The sequence below is a fragment of the Erpetoichthys calabaricus genome, chromosome 15 (genome assembly GCF_900747795.2).
Source record: "Erpetoichthys calabaricus chromosome 15, fErpCal1.3, whole genome shotgun sequence".
In the NCBI taxonomy this organism is placed as follows: Eukaryota; Metazoa; Chordata; class Cladistia; order Polypteriformes; family Polypteridae; genus Erpetoichthys; species Erpetoichthys calabaricus.
The window spans coordinates 30,241,781-30,257,248 of NC_041408.2; the positions used below are offsets into that span (position 1 = coordinate 30,241,781).

The following is a 15,468-nucleotide window of genomic DNA, read 5'->3' on the forward strand; positions in this document are numbered from 1 at the left end:
AAGCTGTCCATTGATACTATCTCCTTGTTTGTTTCTTTGTCAATTGCCTCTGCAATGCAGTTAAGATGAGGTCAAAAGCATCTGACCCGAGAGCACCTGGTCAATAGTTATTCATTCAGCCATTATATAGACAAGTTATTACAGCCTTTCAGTTAATATGGTCATTTTACGTTTCACTGATTCTTGTGTATTTGATGTATAATCAGCCATGATAACATTTTTTGCTAATTTCTTTATTACTGTACTATGTGTTATGTCTGTTTTAATTTAGATTGAAGCGGTTTTAAATTTATTTTTTGAAAAGTCAGCATTATATATATAAAATCTTCAGTTTTGCAATTCTGTTTGTCCTTGAAGCTGTCATTAATTAAATTTGACCTATAAGCAATACTGATAATTCTGTGGTTTCTGATAGCCACGAGGTAAAAAGTTAAGCCAGTGTTATCTTCATTAATTTCCTGATCAGTGATGACACTTAAAAATGTCCCACAGAGACTTTGTCTCTTTTAAAAAAAGTTTGCAGGCTGTTTTGCAACCTGTCATGGTATATTTGTTATATCGCTAGAAATCTAGTAATAGTGTAGAATATGTTGTTTGGGAAGCTATGGAGTGCAAACCCTAATTATAAGCTTATAACTTTTATATACAGTATATATGATTGATACACTCTATAGTGAGTTGAGATAATACAAAAAGAGTAAATAATTGTTTAATTAGGGTTTAGTATAGCAAAGATTTCAATGCGTTTCCTCTCTGAACGAAGCACTAGCATTTTGCAATCAACAATAAAGTAACATACTGTAAATAGGAAATGTTAATATTTACTTTTAATGTCGAAATGTTTATGGTAATTAATAAACATAACCATGTCAAATCTACCTAATACAGTTCAGGGTTTCAGGGTGTTGACACATCTTAGCAATATACTGTAAATGAAGATAAATAACTTGTTTTCATTTCTTCCACATTGTATTATCATAGTATTCCCTCTGCTTACCCTTTACCTGTTTTCTCAAGGGTAATGTTCTCGTCAGGTTCGTTATCGGGTTGGTCTACTGTTGCACTTTAAAATGAACACACACACACATAGATAAACACACACACACAGACCCTAACCACAACATTGCCCCATGAATTACACACACACGCTGATTAACCCTTAGCACTTTAAACCACACATCAGCCTGTCACTCAGCACTTCAAGAGACTTACTTATTATCGGCACGAACAACATACGATGTTTTAGTGATATCTCAGACCTAAATATTACTTTTGGTCTACAAGAATACATTTAAACATACAAAGACTCAGCACTCTTGACTATAGGCCATTTATCAGCCAAGAATACCTTCTTCTTATCGTACTGTCCCTTCTTTTGAGTGGCGCCCTCACTCTCAGCCTTATAAACCTTGCAGCACAGAAATAATGGCAAAAAATCTGGCTACACCAGGTGCTCAAAGAAATCTAAACTTATTAATTCAATCACTCTAGACATTAAGACAAAGCATAGAATGTTAAAAGCAGCATGGTATTTATTACAAGAATAATAATAATACCACTGGAACAAAGAATAATAGAAAATAGGTACTGACAGGAAAGTCTGAATATATATAGTCTTTAGGAAAAGCTTACGAAAAAGTTACAGATGACAAGGATGAATGTCCAGGGAGGCGTTTGATTTAGCAATTGATGTTCATGATGCCTTTCTGACGACCAATGCCGTCTTCGTCTGTTCCTCTTCTTCTCCTTCTTCTTCTCCTCCTTCCTCTTCCAAACCCAAGGCATATTTATTATGAAATGTCATGCCTTGGTTTCACAACACATGCACCTGATTGGCTGGCTGTCAATGTGATTGATGAATTTTGCTCAAACTCTTTACCATGATAATAAAGTTCTTTGATATTGCCTCAGTGTCCCTTTCCAGGCCATAAACCCCAAAATGTTGTCCCAGATGTCCATCCATAAAGTAATCAATAGCCTGAGGTATCAACTCAGCATCCTTTTCCCAGGTTATAAAGTAATGATCCATCTGAATGTCTTCCTTTCAATGTTGGAAACAGCTGTTTGAAAGTGAGGTGTAAAAAAAAACCTGCTTTGATTTGTCTTAATTGTAGTTCATCTGTTGTTTTATCTTGACCAAAATATAATGGAAAATTAAACCAAAATGTACAGATTTTATACACCATAACACACATGTACCCGTCACCTGATTGGCACTGACACTTTCCTTGGTTAAATGTTGTGGAAGGTGCTTCAAGAGGATAGGGTACCAGCCTTCCTGCTCTGTGTCATTCCATTTTTGAATTAACAGAGTGAGAGTTGCATTTCTATAATAGGCATTAAGTTAAATCAGTTCATAGAGGTCTTAGGAATCTGCCAAGTTACAGTATGTGTCTTAACTCCTCTCTTGTTTATGACTTTCATGGAGAGAGTATCAAGGCAGTGCTGAGGCTTGGGAGTGTAACCAGTTGGGAAACCTAAGGGTTAGATCTTTGCTGTTTAGCAATTAATTGGACTTTTCAGATCGTGATCTCTGATGTGCCTTGAAACAGTTTTTCCTTAGTGTGATGTGGTTGGAATGGGAATTACCACCTTTAAATCTGAGGTCATGGTCCTCCCCTAGAAAAGAGTTACTTGTTCTCTTCTGGAATGTACAACCCACTGATAAGCAATAAGTGAAATATACATCTGCTGAAAATCAGAAAGTAAAAATTGGAATGTCTGCATTGGCTCCTGGTATCCAAAAGAGATTTTGTTCAGTGCCTCTATCTCTTTCTGCCTTCTTGAGACAATCCTACCATAGTTATTAAGCCATATCTATATATATATATATATATAATTCACTAAGTCCATGGCAAGCAAGATGCACGCAAGACAGAGCCCCGCCCACCAAATGGAATAGGACGACAACTCACAGAGCCATGCCCACCAACTCGGACGCGACAACTCACAAAACATGGCGTCCGACAACTCACAGAGCCACGCCCACCAACTCGGACACGACAACTCACAAAACACGGCATCATTCACGTTTGTCTCTGCTACAGTCCACATGCACCTCTGAGCCACGTTGACTTTTCAGTTACTCTGCACGACCGCGTCCACCATCGCAAACTGTTTTACATGCTACATACAGCGATTCGCATCCGCGACAAACATGCTTCTTCTTAGATGGTCCTGCTTGAACACGGAAAACGTTTGTCTACACAATACTCCTTATTCCCCGGCCCGCTTCCACCCTCGCTCTCCAGGCAACAATCACCGCGAAAGTTGCTTTCATCTCCATGGCACATGCATGACAGAGCCCCGTCCACCAATAATTCGCGCGAGGGTGAAAGCATTTGCCAAGAATGTTTTCATTAATCAAGAACAGTTCGAAGACGATTACATACCATCGTAATTCCGACCATAAACGATGGCGACTGGTGATCCGGCGGCGTTATTCCCATGACCCGCCGGGCAGCCGGCATGTTTGACGCGGATGTGAATCGCTGTATGCAGCGTGTAAAACAGTTTGTTTGTCGACCAGGGCACGCAAGACAGACCGTATGATACCCACGACGGAGCCACGCACACCAACTCACAGAGCCCTGCCCACCAACAATTCACTAAGCAGCCGACCATGGCACACACACGGCAGAGCCCCGCCCACCAACCAACAATTCGCACGAGAGCGAAAGCATTTGCCAAGAATGTTTTCATTAATCAAGAATGCAAGTCGGAGGTTCGAAGACGATCACATACCATCGTAGTTTCGACCATAAACAATGCCGAGTGGCGATCCGGCGGCGTTATTCCCATGATCCGCCGGGCAACCAAAGTCTTTGGGTTCCAGGGGGAGTATGGTTGCAAAGCTGAAACTTAAAGGAATTGACAGAAGGGCACCACCAGGTGTGGAGCCTTTGGCTTAATTAGACTCAACACGGGAAACCTCACCCGGCCCGGACAAAAAGAACAATGAAAAGTCAACGTGGCTCATAGATGCATGTGGACTGTAGCAGATGCGAGACCGACTGAGGCGGTGTTTGGAAAATGAATAGTCAACGTGACTCACAGGTGCATGTGGACTGTACACAGACGAAAGCAATTCAGGTGAGGAGTTGGGGGCGGGCACATGAGCAGGCAGTGTGTACTGAACGATGACTAAGAGATGACTGTTCACCCATCAATACATCGTCCTCACTGGGCATCCTTCCCCTCACACCCCATTCCGCCCTCCGCGCACGCCCGCCGTCCAGCCCCGTCCCTCGCTCTGGGAGGTGGGGGTGCGGCGGCGGTCGTCCAGTTTTCCGTCACGGACAATTGTATGTTGCTGTCTCCAGAGTTCCCTTACAGTCGTATCCTCAAACCCACCCCATAAGAAGAAGCATGTTGTCGCGGATGTGAATCGCTGTATGCAGCGTGTAAAACAATTTGTTTGTCGCGGATGTGAATCGTTGTATGCAGCGTGTAAAACGTTTGCGAGGGTATCCCATGGTCTTAGCAGTGTCTATTCTTCGTGTGAATCGCTGTATGCAGCGTTTTAAAACGCTGTATTGTATGTTGCCCTCTCCAGAGTTCCATCTTTTCATTCACCTACAGTCGTATCCTCAAAACCCACCCCATTTGGACAACAGTGTCTTTCAGGAAGTGTTCACCATTCAATACATAATTATGCAACGTATGCTACTCCGTGGGTTGGCTAGTTCTTTATACAGTAATCCCTCCTCCATCGCGGGGGTTGCGTTCCAGAGCCACCCGCGAAATAAGAAAATCCGCGAAGTAGAAACCATATGTTTATATGGTTATTTTTATATTGTCATTCTTGGGTCACAGATTTGCGCAGAAACACAGGAGGTTGTAGAGAGACAGGAACGTTATTCAAACACTGCAAACAAACATTTGTCTCTTTTTCAAAAGTTTAAACTGTGCTCCATGACAAGACAGAGATGACAGTTCCATCTCACAATTAAAAGAATGCAAACATATCTTCCTCTTCAAAAGAGTGCTTGTCAGGAGCACAGAATGTCACATAGATAGAGAAAAGCAAACAAATCAATAGGGCTGTTTGCTTTTAAGTATGCGAAGCACCGCGGCACAAAGCTGTTGAAGGCGGCAGCTCACACCCCCTCCGTCAGGAGCAGGGAGAGAGAGAGAGAGAGAGAGACAGAGTTTGTTTTTCAGTCAAAAATCAATACGTGTCCTTCGAGCTTTTAAGTATGCGAAGCACTGTGCAGCATGTCGTTTCAGGAAGCTGCACAAAAGATAGCAACGTGAAGATAATCTTTCAGCATTTTTAGACGAGCGTCCGTATCGTCTAGGTGTGCGAACAGCCCCCCTGCTCAATCCCCATACGTCAGGATCACAGATAGTCAGCGCAAGAGAGAGAGAAAAGTAAGCAATCTAGCTTCTCAGCCATCTGCCAATAGCGTCCCTTGTATGAAATCAACTAGGCAAACCAACTGAGGAAGCATGTACCAGAAATTAAAAGACCCATTGTCCGCAGAAATCCGCGAACCAGCAAAAAATCCACGATATATATTTAAATATGCTTACATATAAAATCCGCGATGGAGTGAAGCCGCGAAAGGCGAAGCGCGATATAGTGAGGGATCACTGTAAGCCTAACAGTACAGCCAGACAGTTCAGTCTGTAATGCATTGGTTTAATGCTGGTTAATACCTTTTGAAGTAATGATAAGCAAGTTATATAAAATTATTAGTTGCAAAATAAATTTAAATGCCCATTGTCAAAGTCTTTGTGGCATTGTCTGTGGTTTACTCCCATATTCTAAACATATTCAGTTTATGTTAATTAGTGATTCATAGTTGACCTGATTTGAGTTGAGTGTGTGTCCTGGAGTTTGGCTCAACTTTTTGTGGATTTGAGTTTGAAAATATGTGCACAGCAAAAACTTGGTAAAATGCATATGACAAAAACAAAAAGCACATTTATAATGCCTGGCATACACATTTCTGTGTAATTTACCCTGTATAAATCACAATTGCCTTGTAAATATGCATATGTGCTTCAAACGCCGCCCTGAAACATCCATTCATTGAGCATACTAATCAACCTCATACTGTATATGTAATCACAATGCTGCAGAACTTTATTAGCTGGTAGAGCAGCTTCTCCCCTCACATACCAAGCCCCTGCTACCCGCATTCAGTATTTGGCTGTGCTGTGCAGCTGAGAGCACGAGGTCATGGATGGCATTATTGCACCTTTCCTGCATTCTGCTGGGTCTGGGAAAGGCTTAAAACAGCAGCATCTATGCTGGTAGCCACTATGACCTGGCAAATATAATGACATGACTGCTGTTACAATGAATTGTACAGGCCATATGAAAGACTGAAGGTTCAGCCAGTTACCTTACCAATAAACAATTCACCACGTTCAGTACCGTCACATCTACCAAGGCTATTTACCTTTAGAATAAACAAATCACAGGCTGTCCCAGTACACTAAGACAAGATGTTTGTCAGCCACACTTGGCATCGCAGATGACTTGCACATTAATGGAGTGTAACTGCTTGCAGTTAACAACAGCAACTTTATTCTTGCTTGGTGCCCTTATTGCAATATGAGTGTAGTAAATTGCTCTTATTACATTAGGAGTAGCAAACACTGTTGCAAATTGCCTTTTTATGTTGGCAAAAACATGTTGTGTGTTATATACAGTATGTGCACCCACATCACACAAAATCTGGATGCAATATCTCGCCATTCAGTTAATGTCTTCCAGCACATTGGGTATGATGAAGTGAAGCTTGGCTGAGATATTCCTGACCTGTCGGCAAGTTCCCTGAGAAATGTCAACAAAAAGACAGCATAAACTAATAACAAACAAGAAAAGGTTTTTCAGTGCCCATATTTGTCCAATGCCCTTTTACTTGAACCTACCGGCAGCATCCGCCATCTATTCTCATCTTGATTCACTACAAGTACAGTGTTACAGTGGTTTCCCTCCAGTGTGCCCTCTGCCGGTTTTATAAGTAGACTAGCAAAATACCCGCGCTTCGCAGCGGAGAAGTAGTGTGTTAAAGAGGTTATGAAAAAGTAAAGGAAACATTTTAAAAATAACGTAACATGATTGTCAATGTAATTGTGTTGTCATTGTTATGAGTGTTGCTGTCATATATATATACATATACACATATACACACACATATACACACATATACAGATATATTATATATACATATACACATATATTTTTTATATATATATTTTTATATATATATATATATATATATATATATATTATATATATATATATATATATACACATACATACATATACACACATAGATGCACTTACAATAACATAGAAATCAATATAAACAACATTAACATCATTATCATATGAGAATATGAAGTAATATATAAGAAGCACATTTCATATAAATATAAATTATTAAACAGTAAAATCTTCTTCTATAATTTGCTACCGTGGCTTTTCGTTGGTCTGTCCAGGATTTTAAATCACCTGTAGCTTGCAAACCGTTTCACCTATTGACTTGAAATCTGGTACACATATAATACGTCACGTCTGCTATCCGCTTTATGGGTGATGATTGTATTACTCTTTTTATGTTTATTTTATTTTAGAATCAACTCCTATCTGCGCACACCAGGGCGGCCGTGGCCAGATGCGTATGGTGTATTCACTCCATGTTATCGTGCATTGCGCTGTCACTGGTATTTTGATAAAAGAATTTGAACAATATATAAGAAGCGTATAAATTATTAAACAGTAAAACATTAACATTTAAGAAGTAAAGTTACATTGAGTACTACTGCAGTGCCTTCGGGTATACCTCATTTTTTCTTTGCCCATTACATGCTTAAATGTAAAAATTTTTTGGTGTACCTACCCGAGAACACGCGACATATAACCGACCGTGGGAGAAGCATGGATTTTAAACACGCGTTGAGTTCATCTGCTGGTCTCCCTCGTGGAATAACTGGTAATGTTTGACTAAAATCTACAGCGAGTAAAACGACATTACCTCCTTTTTTTTTTTTTTACGATCTCTGAGATCTTGCTTTTTTCGGTTCAAGGCTTCATAAGCTCTTTTATGTTCCATGGTGTACTTAATAAGTACTAATTATCCCAAACCATCATCTTTGAATGTTGCAAGACTTTCGCCTTGTATGTAGATCGGGGTAATTACATTCATTGCATTCCTAGTCTGAATCACAATCTGATTGTATGGGTGGTTACCTGGCATTGTAGGGTTGCCACCCGTCCTTTAAAATACGGAATCTTGACGCGTTTGAGAATGAAATTGCGCATCCCGTTTTGAATGAATACTGGACGGGATTTATCCCGTATTTTTTTTATCTTTTTTTTTTAAAGCAGCGTGTCATGCAAATCATCCCACACGCATTTTATGAAGATGCCTCCTTTCCTACTTTTGATTGGGTAATACTTGATGTCATCGTTAGTTTGATTGGTCTTTTTAACTGTCCAGTGAGGAGGGCGTGTCTTTTAAGTAGAGTCTGCAAAGTGTTGGCACTGAGATGTGGCGTCAGCGCCAGAGTTGAAGCCCCTAACGTTGCGGTCAGCAAGTCGGCTAACATCCGCCATGTGCCGTCTTTCAGTTGCGAGAAGCAGATCATAGAATGGTTGAAACTGTTGCCCCTAACGTTGCGCCACGGCGTGTGGTTCGTTTATACCTCGTGTCTTCTCATTAAACTTTTATCTCGCGAATATGTTATTGCAATCCGCAGCGGGAGCGTTTCTATAAACTTAATTTAAACTTACGTTTTACACCGTGCTTTGTTTCCCTTATGAACATGCTTGTATGCTTCACTCGCTCCGTTCTCAATTGTTTAATTAATTTTTTGCTCTTCGCTGTTTGCGGCTCTTCCTCCATTTCCCCCTACTTCGTTCTTTTATCTCGCGAATATGTTATTGCAATCCTTAACGGGAGCGTTTCAATAAACTGATTGAAAATAGTTTTGCATTTACCTTTTTAGTAAAAGGCGAGCTTTTAAGCCTGAGAAATCACCCCGTAAATGCACACGTTTAATTGCACATGTGTTAATATGTATGGTTACACAGTATTAAAAGACAGTGAACAACGTCAGTTACCTTTGTTCCCGCGTTTGATAAAAGGTGAGCTTTTAAGCCTGAGAAATCACCCCGTAAATGCACACGTTTAATTGCACATGTGTTAATATGTATGCTTACACAGTATTAAAAGACAGTCAAAAATTAACGTCATTTACCTTCGTTACCGCGTGTGACTCGTGCTGTAAATCTCTTCCTTGTTTTTAGTTCACGTGATTACGTAGGAGGCGTGATGACGCGATACGTGACTCCGCCTCCTCCATTACAGTGTATGGACAAAAAATATGTTCCAGTTATGACCATTACGCTTTGAATTTCGAAATGAAACCTGCCTAACTTTTGTAAGTAAGCTGTAAGGAATGAGCCTGCCAAATTTCAGCCTTCCACCTACACGGGAAGTTGGAGAATTAGTGATGAGTCAGTCAGTCAGTGAGTCAGTCAGTCAGTCAGTCAGTGAGGGCTTTGCCTTTTATTATTATAGATAAACAGTCGCAAGTTCCATATGGTGCATTTAGTACACTGCACAAGTACTTGCATATGTATGACAGTGATGAGATGTTCTTCTTGCAGTTACTTCGTCTGCAAAGAACATTCAGCAACTGAAGTGAAATGTGATATAGGTGCAAATCCTGCAGTGGATGAAAGTGTGACCGGTGACGAATGAGCACTGGAGAAGTGGATCATGTTTATTTTCAGATAGTCCTAGACTGTGTCATACTATTCAGTAATATTTTATTGAATTACATTAAAAAATGTACAATTTAAAATTATTTCAATATTTTATATTACAACCTCACAGCATGCATATAAATAGACATTTTAACACTGGTGCATAAAGTACACCATGTGTGTACTTATGAGATGAGAAATGGTGTGAGTAGATGAGGATTAATACGTTTGTCACGTCCATGCACATTATAATAGTGGCTCTGGTGATTTGCATTATTATCCTTGCGAGTCGTCATTTAGCTGGTTTAGCTGAATTTCCCATCTTGATCAAGGGTGTCATCATTTCCCAGTTAAATGTGCAGAGATGAGAGTTGCTATAAATATATGCATGTTCCCCCATCAAGTTTTCTTTTATAAATTGTGATGTTTGCATGGGAAATTGCGTACACACATTTCAAGCCTGTTTGTATGCATATGCCAGCTTTATAAACGAGACCCCAGGTTTGATTCCTGATTTGTACTCATTTGTCCTGATTTCTATCTTACTTTCTTGAAAGAGGGTTAATCCAATTGATAATGTGTAAATAAGTACATGTTCATATTATACAAAGAACTATGAAGAACAAATGTTTTTCTGTGCATTAGCACAATTTAGTTCACTGTTTACCATGTGCGTTCATTCTCAGTCCATAAGACATGAGTTACTTATTTGAAGTTTGGGATAATGATCAGTGTGAGGTCACTTTCATCTGTGATTTGTCTATATGAAGTGACTTCCTGATTTTATGCAGTGCGTCTTATTTAATAATTGGAATCTACCAAAAATTGGCTGTTTATTTCAATAAATGTGTATGAAACCCCAAGGAGACACTTGCCACTATTGTCCTTTTTAATTTAATATACTTCAAACAACACACACAAAACTCAATAGGGAACCTATCATGCCCCACTGGACCTCTCACCATGTTCTTGAATTTTAATATATGAATAACTATGTGCACAAAACTCCAATGGGGGCCCTTGATAAATTGTGTCCAGTTTAGGGACTATGAAAATCTAGCCATCCCAGAGTTATTTCACATATTCATTACAGCTTACACGTTATACTGATTACACAGTTTGTTTTTATTGCATTATGAATAAAAATGTTCTATTTCTATAAAATACGGTATGAAAGAAAATCCTTACTTGGGTGCTTATTTTGAAGTGATGGTGTAGACTTCTCAAAAATATGAAGTGCATAGTATAATATTTTGGAACTAATGTTTTAAAACAAGAAAAAAATGACTAGTCATTGAAGAAACATCAATTTACTTGCAAATGACAGTTTCTTAAATTCAACCGTAGGAAAAAAAAGTATTAAACAAAAGTCATTTATTTTTTGGGAAGGCCAGTTTGTTTATTTAATGTCTTCTAGTTCTGCACTATTGTAGTATTGTTTATTTGCTGATGTGTTGTGCTGTAATGTATTTCCTTTTACTATAGTTTAACAAAAAAATCGTTTTATGGAACAGGTCAAATCCTTTTTATGAACCGAAGGCTTCTTCTCCAAGCAGTAATTCTGCTTCTGTTCAAGAAGCTCAGCTGGAAAGTAGGAAGAAACGGAAGGCTCCTGCACCTCCAGTTATCATGCCAAAGATGTCTACTGAAAAATCCAGTACTCTAAGAGTTGGTGTGGGAAAGGAAATTGCGGCTTCACCAAAGGTAGGTATTAATTTACAGGATCCTGTTTCTTGCGTGCAGAAGAAGAAAAAAAACAAAGTTCATTCCATCCTGTATAAAGTAGTCAAGCTGTTCACCACAATTATCCCAAGCTGTTATGATAATAAGATATTTGTTATTGCCACAAGAATAAATTAAAAAATATAATTAATATTTATTTAATCTGGAAAAAAGTGCATAACACATGTTATAGGCTCCTTGTAATATGTTTTTTCAAACTACAAACAAAAGTAATATACAGTATAAGATAACCTAATGCCTCCTGTATTTGTTTGTTTTTGTAGCTTTTTTACTGTTGAAATGGTGCAATGTCCCACTTTGTTTATTTTTAATATTTTTATTTGAACATATTGCAGTTCTCCTTAGGCATATATAGCCAATAATAGTTATTTTAACATTATAAATATCGCTACTTCACATATGCTACTTTATAACCAATGGAGAACACTTTTATTAGGTATTAAAAGAAAATAAATTTCAAGAGTATCTGTCTATCTGTCTGTCTTTCATACAATCAAATGGTAAGATGTGTGCAAGTCCCATCCTTACAAGCAATCTGATTGATTGGCCAGTTTAGCTTTGCTGACACAATCAACAGAGGAAGTTTGAGATTGAAAAACACAAGGAAAAGTAAAGGCATAAGATGCACAGTGAGAGTATCCTTCAAAGACAGGAAGTACTAAAGGGGACAAGAGGAGAGCAAGATGTCTCAAAATTACATGACTTTATGGGAACATACTCAAAAGAGGGCACACCAGTTGAGGGAGGTTCAGACACATGAGGGTACAGAGGAAAGGTGCTGAAGGTACGCATAGAACAAGAGATATTAAATCATTTTTAATTTATTCTATTACTTGTCTTTGACAGGTAACATGGCTATATAAATATAAGCGCCTTGAGCATGAGAAGGGTGCTTTATAAATAAAATGTATTTAACTTTAAGCACAAGTGTTATTGTGAATATTCGAAAGCAGTTAGGAAGATATTTCAGTATTTGCTGCTGTTACAAGTTGTGTATCCAGCAGTGAATGGCTATTTTATTTTTTCTTTATAGTAAGTATTGACTATTGTACTTATCTAGATTCTGCTCATATGTATAAGAAGCTATTTTAAATTAACAGTAAATACAGGTATATTATGCATAATGTGTTAATCTAAACAATTTAATGTTGTGATTTATTTTTCAGTTGTCTCTCCTTAACAAATGTAGTTTTATGAGTTGTATTGTTTTAGCAAAATGTTAACTGCTTCAGGTTAAGCTGTAATGGTTTTTCATTCTTTTACTTTCATTTTTATTATGTACCCACTAAGTTAGGGTAAGCTGTAATTATAAATAAATCACTGGTGACTAAAGGCAAACTCTAATTATAATTAAAATACTGATGACTAATCTACTGCAGTAATTAATGTCACAACTTCCCTGACAATAATTAATTTTTAAATTTATGATTAAATTTGTTCATTTTTTAATATTTGCCGTGTAGTTTTGTGATTAGGGTTTCTCTTATGCAGTCAAAAATATCAGATTGGGTGCTTTTCTACATCTGCTTTTCATGACTAGTACCTTCCAAAAGTTACATAAAATCTCCTTAGTTATCCTTTGTCATACAGCTTGTTGTACACTAGCAGAAGCACATGTATCGTCGTTCTAAACAATCATTTCCCTATAAAAATGTGGATTTTGTGGAAGCTTTTGCACTAGATCTGAAGATATAGCCTACTGCTACCTAAGTCTTAATTTCCCTGTTTGACTCCTCAAATTCAGTATCCTATTCCTCAAAGGTCTAGCATACCACACAAAGTTATAGATTACTCTTTTGAGTTCAAGTGTCTCTTAAATATGACTATTAATGGAAATTGAACAAAGTGTGTCAGTCTTAATTGACTGAGGTTTTTTGGTCTCACTGTCCTGAAATAGCTGCAAATCCAGCCCATCTTTGATCCCTACTCTTGGCCCTTACTTTATGAGGCCATTTACAGTGGACCAATTTAGCATGTGGCATAGGTGTTTCCTTCTTTGTGTAATTGGTGATTTTTTAAATTTTATTTAAAAAATGTTTTCATCATTTGTTCTTTCACTTTGGGTAAGGTTACTCATAGTCTAGAAAATAGTTACCAATCTCATCCATTTGTCATAGAATTCAACAAGAGTGTAATGCTGCTGTTATACTAAGGTTAAGTCTCCTTTTTGGATTATTGTAAACTCCAGCCCCAAGATGGTGTGAAAATTTTATGTCCAGCCTTTTACAGTATGTGGGTTATATTTGGTCATCTGAAAACAAATGCGTTTCTGATTATTTCTGCTTTAGAAGTACTATGCTAACTGACTTTTTATAACCTGCTTAGGGAAATCTCTTAAATAACAGGCTGTTACTACCTTTTGTGTGATATCTGCTGTCACTTTCTTGTAAGATGTATTAGGTCATGACTAAAGTACTAATACATGGAATGAGACCTCAGATGTTACCCCACCATAGCCTGTAATTCAGCTTGTAGTATTTTGTAATCCTGAACCATGCTGTTTTTACATATGCATTCTAAGGTACCTTTCTGCACATCACTGATTTAACATGCAGTTTCAAGCCAGCTTGTTTATGTTGTGGTCAAGTTTCTATGTAAGTTGTTTTCTTTGTTTCAAGTGTAGACACTTCAATTTTCCCATTTTTTAGCCTGTTTCCCAATTAATTTTTAGGATGGTGCTTCTGTTTTTTCAGCAGCATAAAAGCTGTATACTGTATCTGACTTCTACCCTTTTCTGTTTTTCATCATTATATATATTTCATAGCACTGTTGTAATTTTTCTTCCTATATTAAATGTATTTTTCTCCTCATGATAGTTTCTTTATATTATTAATTTATTTCAAAATATTTTGAAGTAGGCCATGGCTATGTTCATTTTCACCTAACTCTGACTTATTATAGTTGTGTTCCTTCTTTCCAAAAATATGCAAAGCTAATCAGCAACAAATAACATGGTGCCTACTAGTCAGTCTTTTATCAACCAGGTCTTTTAAAATGTTGCAGCAAAATCTCTAAATATCATTAACTCTTAATATAGTACTTACATTGTGAATGATTTTTTATGCACATTTTTACTAATTTTATGGTGGGGCAAACAATGTACAATTTGAACATTTTTTTATTTTTCCCAAAAGTTTTATTTTTTAAGAAAAAAATATACTGTATAATTGCTTTTACTACAGGAACTGAATACATTTTATTACTTTTGTACATCCCCAATCATTTAATATTTTCCCTACATATGTTAAGCTTGCTCAGTATTCAAATAGGCCTGGTGTACAATGCATTCACTTATGTGCATTTTTTTTTTTTTTGCTCTCAAAATATTATTCAGGTTAGTTCAGTTTATGTTTATGTTGTTTACTTCCTTTTGACTGATTGAGAACATGGTACACATTTACAAACATAGTTAAAACACATAACACTATTTGTAAGGTTTTTTTTTTTGAGCTCTTAATAGTAATATAAAAATAATAAATCAACCTGAACCTCACATTAGTTTATACTTCGAATTTGTTTGTATTTTGCTCATGATTTTTGTCCATTTCTGTTTAAAGAGTCAAACAACATAGTACAATTATTTAGTTATTTGAACAGTTTGAGCACTGGCCTATTATTTCACTGCAAAAGTGAATATAATAATGTGTGTCTGATAAATTCAAAATTGAATTTCATGCACAGTGAATTGGAGTATTATTCCTAATAGTAAATTGTGGATAAGGCATGTAACAGATCAGCAAATTGGCAATGTTAACAGGGTGTAAGTTTTTTGCTTGACATGTTTGTTGTAGCTGGAGTTTAAATTTTATATGTCCAGCTAATTAATGTCAGTATAGATATTGCCATTTTCACAGTGCTGTATTATAAAAATAGTTTTCTTTTTTTTCTTTGTGGCAGAATGAACAGTTGTTTTAGAATAGCATGCTCTTTGCAAGCTGTCCTCTTGCCCCATATACAATACATCCCCTGTTTATGTACTATATTGATTGCAGTCT

At 37.3% G+C, this 15,468-nt stretch overlaps 1 protein-coding gene across 1 annotated transcript in view; it reads left to right on the forward strand.

Annotated features, from left to right (window-relative positions):
- Positions 1-15,468, forward strand: part of ehbp1 (EH domain binding protein 1) — a 508,893-nt gene that overhangs the window by 322,133 nt on the left and 171,292 nt on the right. Inside the window, 1 exon segment of the mRNA XM_051919668.1 lies at positions 11,245-11,434. Within this exon segment, the coding sequence (XP_051775628.1) occupies positions 11,245-11,434 (190 nt within the window).